At 33.8% G+C, this 12,480-nt stretch overlaps 1 protein-coding gene and 1 pseudogene across 2 annotated transcripts; one reads left to right on the forward strand and one right to left on the reverse strand.

Annotated features, from left to right (window-relative positions):
- Nucleotides 1-346: 346 nt before the first annotated feature.
- LOC18595309 (pentatricopeptide repeat-containing protein At2g29760, chloroplastic pseudogene) lies at nucleotides 347-3,252 on the forward strand (annotated as a pseudogene). The gene is made up of 2 exons (XR_016026949.1): nucleotides 347-2,876; nucleotides 2,986-3,252. The product of XR_016026949.1 is annotated as a pentatricopeptide repeat-containing protein At2g29760, chloroplastic pseudogene (transcript).
- A 418-nt stretch (nucleotides 3,253-3,670) lies between these two features.
- On the reverse strand, nucleotides 3,671-4,192 carry LOC18595310 (F-box/kelch-repeat protein At3g06240-like). The gene has a single exon (XM_007023200.2). It carries the CDS (start codon nucleotides 4,190-4,192, stop codon nucleotides 3,671-3,673), a length of 522 nt encoding a protein of 173 aa, XP_007023262.2.
- Between the last annotated feature and the right edge of the window lie 8,288 nt (nucleotides 4,193-12,480).

Raw genomic sequence — 12,480 nt, forward strand, 5'->3', positions numbered from 1 at the left:
GTTATTTCATTCAATTGAGTCAAGTTTAGCCAAATTAATTGATCTTTTCCCAACTGGAATGTGTTCTAAAAACAGAACAGGGAGCTTCAACCTTTTCAGTCAATTGACATTTGGCAGGCCTCAACAGTGAAGTAGCATAAGCTTTTGGAAGTTGCTAATTAACCTTTGAGACTTATGAGTTCTTTGAAGCTGAGAAATTCATTTGTTGATAAAACAAGGCATTAATGCATGAATCATAGGAACTTTCAAACATAAAAGATTGAACTACAATTCATAGAACTAAAAACAGCAATAACTCTGATGCATACGAAGCTCTGTTTTCCTTATTTGCAGTGTATAGACTCTCACTGCCTAAATTGTAATCTTGAAATTGCGGCTGTGCTAGCTACTGCCCCAATCCTCCCCAGAAATTCATCCTAAATCTCAATATTTTGCCTTGTAACTAAGCAATAGACCCACAGCTTATGCATGGGCCAAGACATTGGACCCGTTCTTGAATAGATTAATACGAAAAAGAAAACTAAACCCATAGACGCAAAGGCCACAGTTCACATTTTTCTGTCGAAATTGACGGTATCGTTCCAGAATAGCTAAAATTGCTCCAACTTTAGCTCCAAAACAGCCTCATAGGCTTCTTGAAGAGAAGTTTATTTCTCTCTTAAAATCATGTAAGACCTTAAAACATCTCTTCCAAATTCAAACCAAAATTTTAACTCAGGGCTTTGACCAAAACCAATACATAACTCCGAGTTTTGTGACCGCATGTGCTCAGCTGAAGCAAATGGGTATTGCCCAGAAAGTGTTTGATAAAATTCCTGAACGAAACACAGCCCTATGGAATTCATTGATTAAAGGCTATGCGCAGAATGGGTTTTATGAAAAAGTTATATTCTTGTTCAGTCAAATGAAAAGCATGGGTTTTTCATTACCCAATGGCTTTACTTTTCCTATTGTTCTTAAATGTTGTTTCAAGTGTAATGCATTGAGAGAAGGTGCGGAAGTGCATTGCGTTGTGATAAAAAGTGGTTTTAGAGGAAACCCTTTTGTTGGAACTACGTTAATCGAGATGTATTCAGGTTGGAGAATGACAGCAGCAGCTTATATAGTGTTCAGTGAAATGGTTGACCGGAATGTTGTCGCTTGGACTTCAATGATTAACGGGTTTATTCTAAGTCATGATTTAGTCAAGGCACGGTTTCTTTTTGAGCTGGCGCCGGAGCGTGATATTGTGTTGTGGAATACTATTGTTTCGGGTTATATTGAGATAGGGGATATGGTGGAAGCAAGGAATCTTTTTGATCAGATGCTGAAAAAGGATGTAATGGCATGGAATACAATATTGCATGGTTACGCGATTAATAGGGATGTTGCGGCTTGTGAGAGGTTTTTTGAAGAGATGCCTGAGCGGAATGTTTTTTCATGGAATGGATTAATTGGGGGGTATGCAAGAAATGAGTGTTTCGTGGAGGTTTTGGATACATTCAAGAGGATGCTAATTGATGGTAATGTTCTTCCTAATGATGCTACGCTTGTGACAGTATTGTCTGCATGTGCGAAATTAGGAGCTTTGGATTTGGGGAAATGGGTCCATGTATATGCAGAGAATAATGGATATAAAGGAAATGTTTATGTTGGGAATGCTTTAATTGATTTGTATGCAAAGTGTGGGATGATAAAAAATGCAGTGGATATGTTCAAGAGCATGGATAAGAAGGATTTGATAAGTTGGAACACAATAATTGGGGGCTTAGCAATGCATGGGCATGGAGCTGATGCTTTAGATTTGTTTTGTCAAATGAAGAATGGTGGAATGAATCCAGATGGAATTACCTTCATAGGTGTTTTGTGTGCTTGTACACATATGGGTTTAGTTGAAGATGGCATTTCATATTTCCTGTCAATGGTAGATGATTATTCAATTCAGCCTCAGATTGAGCATTATGGTTGTATGGTTGATCTGCTAGCCCGAGCTGGTCTTTTACCACAGGCTCTGGATTTTGTGAAGAAGATGCCTATGGAAGCAGATGCTGTTATTTGGGCTGCCTTACTTGGAGCATGTCGGGTTTATAAAAATGTTGAATTTGCCGAGCTTGCTCTCGAACACCTCATTACACTTGAGCCAAAAAACCCTGTAAATTTTGTCATGCTTGCTAACATATATGGGGATCTTGGTAGATGGAAAGATGTGGCAAGATTAAAAGTTGCAATGCGAGATACTGGGCGCAAAAAATTGCCAGGATGTAGCTTGATTGAGGTTAATGATGGTGTGGTTGAGTTTTATTCCCTAGATGAGAGGCATCCTGAAACAAAGGAAATATATGGAGCCTTGAGGGGATTGACAAAACTGTTGAGATCATGTGGGTATATACCGGATCTTCAAGAGCTCGGGCAGGGGGGTTGAGGTGAAAAAAAATGCTGCTGAATCTAGGAGAGAGTCATTGGTCAGGATGACATGTCTCAAGTGGTTGAGTTTTACTGTCATCCCTTTTCGACCTGTGACATGTCTCAAGTGGTGTTCTTGAACTTGTGATTGTTAAAAATTCACGAGCAGCAGTTGAAGAGGTTCTAGAATCTGGACTAAATTGCTTTGTGCTTAGGCTGACATCCCTTGCCATGCGAGTATTGTGTAAGGAAAATTCCGAGTACTTTTTCAATTCCAAAGGATGTTAAACATGAAGCTGACAGTCATATTTGTTTCCCCTTTTCTATATCACCCTTTTTAAGCCAGGATGAAGGTGAATTCACTGGATAGGGCGAATGAATGAGTGATTGATGTATATCACTAGGAGAAGCCCAGGATGGAAGACTGAATCAAACTGAAACTTAGACACATATATGAGCAAAAGCAAATTAACCTAAGCCAGTGAGAAAACATGGTAATCCTCTTGATTTTCAATTCCAATAAGCTAACAAGTTAAAGGATTTATCCTAATCATTTCAGCTGCCATCAACTAGAAGATAACAATTCTTGGCTTTATTTAGCAGTTGTCCGACATCATACAGCTGAGGTCTGAGCTTTCAGTTGAACCTCTGTTCTCTAAAGATGGCAATGCTCCAACTCTTCCAAGCCTGTAAGGAAAATTTTGAAATTGACCTGTGTAACCTGGTAAAGTTCATTATATCATTCGCTAGTTCTTTAGATACGTTGGATTTGATAAACATTGTTCGGGTTGAATTGCTTTTAATGTTAAGGAACTATTCTAGAAAGTTAGTGAATAATTCATAGTGAATGGTTGATTCTAGCTTTCGTAATGAGCTCATGCTTTTTATACATGAAGTTGACCTTAAAAACTTTTATGTAGACTTCTGATTATACGCATAATCAAGCAGGTATAAGTTCCTGAAGATAAAGTTATTAGAAGAGTATATATCAATAGGAAATGGAGATCGGATATATCAATAGGAAATAGAGATGGGAAGAATGCTAGCTCATTTAAAAATTTTGTTGAAGAATACTCCAACTCAACCCGAATGCTGAAGTTAACAGAGAAGTGACTAATAAATCACACGAAGAAAACGACATCAAAAGTTTTTGGAGTTGTAGCTACCATAATCATCACTATCTTTTCCTTCCTAGAGAGAGACCATACTTTCTATGTAAGTGACAATAGTGAACCAGCTTACCTCTGGATGATCGAATTCAACATTCTTAATTTCTTCATTATTAGGATCATACACAGTTGGCCCTGTAAGATTTCCCAAAACAAACTTCCCATTCACCCCCATTCCCGAAAACCACAGCGGGTGACTTAAAAGAGAGTTGAATAGCATGTAGTCTAGTCCATGACTCTTGAACACCATATTCCTCCATCACCCATATCTCATAAAATGCCCCTTCCCCAGGCTTAACCACACAATGCGAATTCTTATAGACATCAATCCACATAGGCCATATTTCTCTTGGAGCAAAATCTGGCAGTGGAAACAACTTGAACGCCTCGGTGCTGACATCAAAACTAACTAGTTCTACTTGCATTGCGTTTCTGTTCTTCTCAACCATTCCCAACCAATGAATAGCCCCAAAGTTAACACCCTGTGACATTGCCACTTCTCTCCAAGAATTCATTCCTAATGTGTGCACTTGAGCTTGCATGCCAGAACCAAATTTCCCTTCCATATGGGAATACAAAGAAACTACCCTAACTACCTTATAATCATTATTTACAGAATCATAACCCAACGCCACCGTCATATGATACAGACGTCCACTTTCTGGACGAGAAGAGTGGATTCAGGGATGATCTTATACACTCTAAGAGCAGGGTTATAAAGCATAATCTTGGTACAGGGAAAAGGATGATTAATATATGAACAAATCAAACTGTTACAGGCACCAACAGCCTCGACCCGCTCAAGGAATGGCACTCCGCGGTATAAAGAAAAGGATGATTAAATTCCAATCATTCCTTCCAGCCGCTTTCAACCAAAACTTAAACAATTCTTGGCTTGATTAAGCAACCATACAGCCAATACGCACATATAAACTTTTACTTAAAAACCACTAATTGATGAATATACTAATATGCTCCTTAAAATTTTCAGAATTATGTATATATGGTAAATATTTTTAATTTGATTCTTGTCTTTAATTATATATATTAAATTTAATTTATAATTGGATATAAGTTGTTTTAACAATTAAATAAATATGTGCAAAAATATAAATTCACATGGGTAGTAATGGTTTGGAAAATAATCCATTTAGTTGAAATGAAGAGTTCAAAGATTAGGTTTAGAAATTAATTGTAAAGTGGTTGTCTAGATATTTATACCATGGAGAGTAATACTTGCAACCTATTTTGAATATTTAAATCAATAATAAGTATACGTATCTCTTTCTTGAAAAGTTAATTTTGATTTTTTTTATCCAAAAAGTGAAATTAAAAATGAAAATTAAAACTTTTGTTTAGATCTTAATTAGAGGTAAACTCGTACATTGCACATGGCCCATCACAACTCCCCTCTTCTAGGGTTCACGTAGCAAAATTTGAGAGTTTTATTAGAAGCCTTGTTCAAGTTTCATAATTCCTCCAGAAAGCTCCACATGGCTAGGTGTAGAAGTTCTGTTAGAACTTCCGTTTATATGTAGTATAGATTATACAAGAAGAAGATAATTAGAGAAGACATAAAGATGAAATGATTAGGGTCTTTTTCAAGGCTAGTTTACGAGAAGAAAGAATGCTAATAATATGAAACTTTCAATGTCAAATTTAAGTGTTAAAATAAAACCCAATGAATGTAATACTTGAAATTTATGCCATAGAATTTTTTAAGGTAAGTATTTCAAAAACTCTTTTATTATTTTAAAAAATATTAAATAAATTCATATTTTTTATTACTTTCAATCTAATCGTTTACTTTTATTTTAGATCAAATAAAACTTTATTACTATAATAATTTATTAATTATCATTAATCAAATACCATCTTATATTATACTCACATGATGTTTATGTGATGTGATGTTGATATACAGAGTGAAAAATGTCATATAGTTATATTATTATATTACGTCATTATCTACTATAGCATATCAGTATGTTATGTTAATATTGTGCGATATAAAATAACAAATGACATTTTGATTAACAACAGTTAGTAACCACAAATTATAAGAATTTATTTGATTCAAAATGAAAGTATAAAATCTTGATTGAATAAAATAGAAAAAATAAAAACTTGTTTGAATTTTCGTGAATAATTTAAGAACTTTTTAAAGTATTATGCCAAAAAATTGAAAAAAAAACTAGGATGTAAATATATTGTATCTTACAACATAACAAGTAAAAATTCCACATTTTTCAAAATAAAAATTTATAAATAGTAATGAAATAAAAAAAATTAATAGTAGAAAAATTAAATTGATCTTATATAACACCTACTAGATTATGAATTACAATTTTTTTTTAAAAAATATCATTTATCTTTAATGATTATTTTATATTGAATCAAATGCATCATTTTTCCTCTACCAAACTTCGCATGCCTATATAAATTATTTTATTTTTTCTATTAAAAAAATTTAATATTTAGGATATATACACAAACTATTTAATTTATTATACCAAGTAAATCATTTATATATGTATTATTTATTAATTATGTAAAAAGTAGTCCTTATTTTAAATTTTCACCCAAGATAGTCCTTATTTGTAAATTTCGCTACAAAATTTTATAAGAGAAAATTGTAAGAAATGACCTTCGTAGTAAGATCACTTAAAAAATGACCGTCACTATAATTTTAACTGTTTGTAGACAATTTTTGGTAGAGCTTGACAAGAATACCCTTTAAACCAATTAATCCAAATGAAGGCGTGTCTCGGTTTCTTTTTTTCTCCTCTCCCGCCATTCAGTTAAAATTTTCAAGGCTAGTTTGCGAGAAGAAAGAATGCTAATAATAAGAAACTTTCAATGTCAAATTTAAGTATTAAAATAAAACCCAATGAATGTAATACTTGAAATTTATGCCATATAATTTTTTAAGGTAAGTATTTAAATAACTCTTTTGTTATTTAAAAAAATGTTAAATAAATTCATATTTTCTTATTGCTTTCAATCTGATCGTTTACTTTTATTTTAGATCAAATAAAACTTTATTATTACAATAGTTTATTAATTATTATTAATCAAATACCATCTTATATTATACTCACATGATGTTTACGTGATGTGATGTTGACATGCAGAGTGAAAAATGACACATAGTTATATTATTATATTACGTCATTACCTATTATAACATATCAGTATGTTATGTTAATGTCGGGCGATATAAAATAATAAATGACATTTTGATTAACAACAATTAGTAACCACCAATTACAAGAATTTATTTGATGCAAAACAAAAGTACAAAATCTTGATTGAATAAAATAGAAAAAATAAAAACTTGTTTGAATTTTTATCAATAATTTAAGGACTTTTTAAAGTATTACGCAAAAAAAAAATTGAAAAAAAAACTAGGATGTAAATATATTGTATCTTACAACATAATAAATAAAAATTCTACATTTTTCAAAAATAAAAATTTATAAATAGTAATGAAATAAAAAAATAAAATTAATAGTAGAAGAATTAAATTGATCTTATATAACACCTACTAGATTATGAATTACAAATTTTTTTTAAAAATATCATTTATCTTTAACGATTATTTTATATTGAATCAAATGCATCATTTTTCCTCTACCAAACTTCGCATGCCTATATAAATTATTTTATTTTTTCTATTAAAAAAATTTAATGTTTAGGATATATACACGAACTATGTAATTTATTATACCAAGTAAATCATTTATATATGTATTATTTATTAATTATGTAAAAAGTAGTCCTTATTTTAAATTTTCACCCAAGATAGTCCTTATTTGTAAATTTCGCTGCAAAATTTTATAAGAGAAAATTGTGAGAAATGACCTTCGTAGTAAGGTCACTTAAAAAATGACTATCACTATAATTTTAACTGTTTGTAGACAATTTTTGGCAAGACTTGATAAAAATACCCTTTAAACCAACTAATCCAAATGAAGGCGCGTCTCGGTTTCTTTCTTTCTTCTCTCCCGCTATTCAGTTAAAATTTTTAAAATTAAATCTCGATTTACCTATCCCTCCGCCTAGCTCTCCAACAGCATCGGGGTATATATCTCGCCATCTAGCTCTCCAACGCCATCAAGGTCTATATTAGCAGTGAACTTTCTGACAATCCCAAAGTGCAGAGATGACATCAAGGTATTTGTTATGGGTTATTAGGTTTATTTAGGGTTATTCATAGAATATAAAAGTTGATGGGTAAATTATATGAGTTTGGAAACTTAAATCTGGCTGGGAGTAGCGAAATCAATCAGTTTACAGACGATGCGTGAATATTTGTTAGGCATTGATATTAGGAATCGTAACCTGTTTATTTATCATTATGTGCCTGAATATTACGTGATTGAACATTTGTTGAGAATTGCGTGACTTGTTTGTAGGCATTACGTGACTGAATATTTGTTGAGCATTGCGTGACTTTGTCTACCTAATGCCTCAGGTGATTATCTATTGACTCAGCCCCTTTAATAACAAATTCTGTAAAATTAGAAGAGAAATATGCTAAAGCTCTTTGGTAAACTGTTTAACAAAATAAATTATATAATCTGTAATTTCGGTTAAAATTACCATAAAGGATATTGAGTGTCATCTTCAATCACCTAATAAGCTATAATGTAATGCTTGAAGTTTATATATAATTTCAGATGTTAAAATCAAAGAAATCAATAAAGAAACAGAACAATTTTCATAGTTGTATGGTAGCAATAGTATTAGATTTTGGTTTATCTACCAAGCAATCGGACCATGATGCTTAAATTTTGAAAAAAGAAGAGAAACGAGGAAACGATGTATGTAACATTAAAATCCTTTTGATTAGTGAAAAAGAGAGAAAACCTTTAAGCTGCTTTTTATTAAGAATTGAGTTTCTTGAAAAATGTTGTTTGGCCTGGCTTTTGCTTTTAAGAAGTAAATAAGATAAAACACCAGGCTGAACAGGTACTTAATAACCAATTCAGCCCCTTTATGGGTGTAGAAAACGAAGAGTCATAAATCATGCCTATAAATAAAGGGAACCATTAACCATTTGAATCAAATTCAATTATCTTAATCCATCTCAGATAATTGAAAAATGGCCTCCAAAGATCCAAGAGTAGAGAACGAGGAAGAAGCAACCTCTTAAGAGGAGGAGGTGCCTTTGAGGGACCAGCTGGAGATATTCCAGCAGGAGGTGCGCGTCCTCATCGACAACTTGATGCAAAGGACCTTTGACCTAAAGGCTGTCATCTTGAGCAACGAAAAGATCCTCGCGAAAATAGAGTTCAAACTAGATGAACTTAGCAAGAAATGAACTACGATTCATTTCTTTTTTTTTTTTGTATTATCTCCTCGTATTTTCGGGGGGATCTTTATTTGAAATTTTTAATAAAATTTGTAGAAATTTTTATTTTCACTGAGCACATATTTTCTTGAGTTATTTTCTTCGTTTAAGTTTTATTATGTTGAATAACTTCGTGGATGGATGTTAGGCATTGTGTGACCTATTATTAGGTATTGGGAGACTGGGTTATAGGCGCTGCGTGAATTGTGCAATTGCGTATTTTCTGTTGAGACATTGCATGAGTGGTTTGTATGTGTATGGTGACATGTTGTTATGTATTGCATGACGTTCGGGCAGTATGTGAATGGTTATGTTGGCATGACGTGAGTGGATATTAGGCATGGAGTGACTTATTACTAGGTATTGCAAGATTGCTTGTGCGTGATTGACTTGTACAATTTATCTTTTGTTTTAAGGCTTTTGTTCACTAGTTTGTAGGCTTTGCCTTGCGTGACCTGTTGTTATGTATTGCGTGACATTGGGCCATTATGGGACTGGTTATGTTGGCATAACGTGAGTGGATATTAGGCATCAAGTGACTTATTATTAGGTATAGCGAGAATGTCGGTGCGTGACTGACTTGTGCAGTTGATCTTTTGTTTCGAGGCTTTTGTTCACTAGTTTGTAGTCATTGCATTGCGTGACTGGTTTTTATATATTGCGTGACCTGTTGTTATGTATTGTGTGACATGTTAGCACTATGGGACTGGTTATGTTGGCATAATGTGAGTGGATATTACGCATTGAGTGACTTACTATTAGGTATTGCAAGGGTGGTGTTGCGTGACTTGTGCAATTCACCTGCAATGTAATCACATTACATTGCACTCTGCAATATTTTTAAAGACATGTTTACCCTTTAACTTTATTACTTTGTTAAAAATATTTTATAATATTATAATTAAAATAAAAAACATTAAAATAAAAAAAATAATATAAAAAATCAAAATCAAAATAAAATAAAAGAAATTAAAATTTATATAATGTAGGGTAAACGAAATTAAAATAAAATATATAATATTAAAAATTATATTAAAAAATAAAAATAAAAAATATAATATTATAATAAAAAATGAAAATAAAATATATGACATTCAAAAGATATTTAAGACATGATATTATAAAAAAAAATAACAATAAAAAATTCAAGTATATTAAACTTGTATTTTAATAAATATGGAAAATTTTAAAAATTAAAATTACATTCCCAATAAAGTACTTGTAAACCAAACGCTGCAATATTATCTTCCATGCATTTTAATCATTATATTGTTTGTATACCAAACACTGTAATGTTATTTTTCCTACAATCATATTGCTTGCAAGTTACATTACCTGTAATTACATTGCATTGTAAAGTACCAAACGCTACCGAGTTTGAGGTACAATTTTTGTTAAATTAACTGATTGTGATACTTATTTTCTGTTAAATTTCAGCGGCCTGCCAAATGTGAAACTTATGATTACATATGGTGGTCATTGGATTGATGACACTTACAAGGGTGATGAGAAACGAGTGAGGGTTGTTGGGAGTGATTTGTCATTTTCGAGCCTAGTGAAGCTAGTTGAAGAGGTTATTGGGGTCAACTAACATAATAATGAAATCAAGCTACATGCATCGCTCAGTCATGCCACAAGGGTTTCGCGCGCAGTTATTAGGGATGATGAAGATGTAGCAAGTATTTTGCGAGATGAAAGGGTAGTTGTTGTGTATGTGACAGCTAAGGCACGAAATGCAAATGATATTCCAGATGAACACAGTATAGAACAACCATGGCAATCACGTTTGAATTTTTCCTCATGTGTTTGAGCAGCCCAGCACACACATGAGGTGTCTGCAAATGATGTGTGCACAATTTCGATCGAAAAGTGGATCGAATGAAATATTTAGTACTTTGCAACAAATGCAACGGTCGATTGAAAATGCAGTGGGTCCATCGTCATTCGCAAAGGACACTGTGATGGTTGTGAGTGATGATGATGCATTTGATCGATTGAAGATGATGTTGAAGAGGACGACACGACGGAGTGGAACGATGAGTTGCATGATGATTGTGAAGATGATTACGTTGGAAGACATGATGATTGTTCAGAGGATGACAGGGTTGAGCACACCGACATTCGTGATTACAATCACGCCGATGGCGGTACAGGTCATACCACAACTGTTGAATTAGAAGATGTTGAGGGTGCCGACCTTATTTACGACAATGCCTTCGCACTTGAGAATGGCATTCGTTCGCCTGAAGACAATGATCAAGAGAGGGTAATACAGGGGTTTGTCGTTAATGGATTATTCCCGGGGTAGATATGATATCCTTCCAAATAGTTGCGAGTGAGGAATTCGGATCAATTGATGACCACTTATATTGGGGAAAAGTGTTTCCATCGAAGGAGAAATTGAAACGAGCTTTGAGCATGTTGGTACTAAAAGAGTATTTTGAAGTTAGAGTTAAAAAGTCATGTCACGCTCGTTTTGAGGTTAGTTGTAAGGAGAAGGCATGCAAGTTTACTTTGTGTCCAATGAAGTTGCCTGAGGGAGAATATTAGCAAGTTCGGACGTTCCAGAAAGTACATACATGTACTGTTGATGGTTTGCAATGTGGGTACCAAATTGTGAGCATGAGGTTAATTGGTGAGCTTATCTCTGCCAAGGTGCAAAGAAATTATGTAACCCCATTGAGACCAAAGGATATAATGGGAGAGATGAATCGTAAGTGGGATTGTAATTCTTATATTGTAAGGCCTGGCAAGCGAAGGAGTATGCGGAGAGTATTGTGTTCGATCCCCCAAAATAGTCATTCCAACTCTTCCCCTCGTATTTTCATATGTTGGAATGTGAAAATCTCGGTACCGTCACAATTGTCGCTACGGATGGGGAACAACGATTCAAATATTGTTTTTGGGCATTCGGATCATGTATTTGGGGGTTCAGTGCTGTAATGCGGCCTGTAGTTGCTATCGATGCAACACATCTGAAAGGCAAATTCAAGGGTATTCTGTTTGTTGTGGTATGCAAAGATGCGAACGAGCAGATATATCCAGTTGCATTTGGCATTTACCACGTGGAAGACGAAGAGTCTTGGTCGTGGTTTCTTAACCAATTTCGTCGTGCGATTGGATGTCTTGAAAATGCAATGTTCATTTCTGATCAGCATCTTGGCATTAAGAATGCGATTGAGAAAGTGTACAAGGATGCTCATCACGGTCTATGCAATTACCACTTAGGGAAAAACCTTAAAAACAGGTTGAAGCACTAAGATGTTGCCGCGATTTTCACTTTGGCCTTAAACTGCTATAGGGTCGCCGATTTTAACAGACATATGAATAAGCTGAAACAACTTTGTGAACCTGCTTATGACAGCCTTATGAGATTAGGCCATGAGAAATGGGCACGTGCATGGTCACCAGTAAGGTGATACAAGCTAATGACATCCAACATTGCGGAATGTATTAACTCCTACTTGAGGCATGCAAGAAAATTACCAATAACGGTTTGATCAAGTGCATCAGAGGCATGTTTCAATGTTGGTTTCATGACCGGCAGAATGAGGCATCGAATTTGACCACGCC

The sequence above is a fragment of the Theobroma cacao genome, chromosome 6, assembly GCF_053813885.1.
Source record: "Theobroma cacao isolate CCN51 chromosome 6, ASM5381388v1, whole genome shotgun sequence".
In the NCBI taxonomy this organism is placed as follows: domain Eukaryota; kingdom Viridiplantae; phylum Streptophyta; class Magnoliopsida; order Malvales; family Malvaceae; genus Theobroma; species Theobroma cacao.

Bases quoted from the DNA above. Each gene is read 5' to 3' on its own strand.
- LOC18595310 (XM_007023200.2), bottom strand. From the start codon at position 4,192: ATGACGGTGGCGTTGGGTTATGATTCTGTAAATAATGATTATAAGGTA.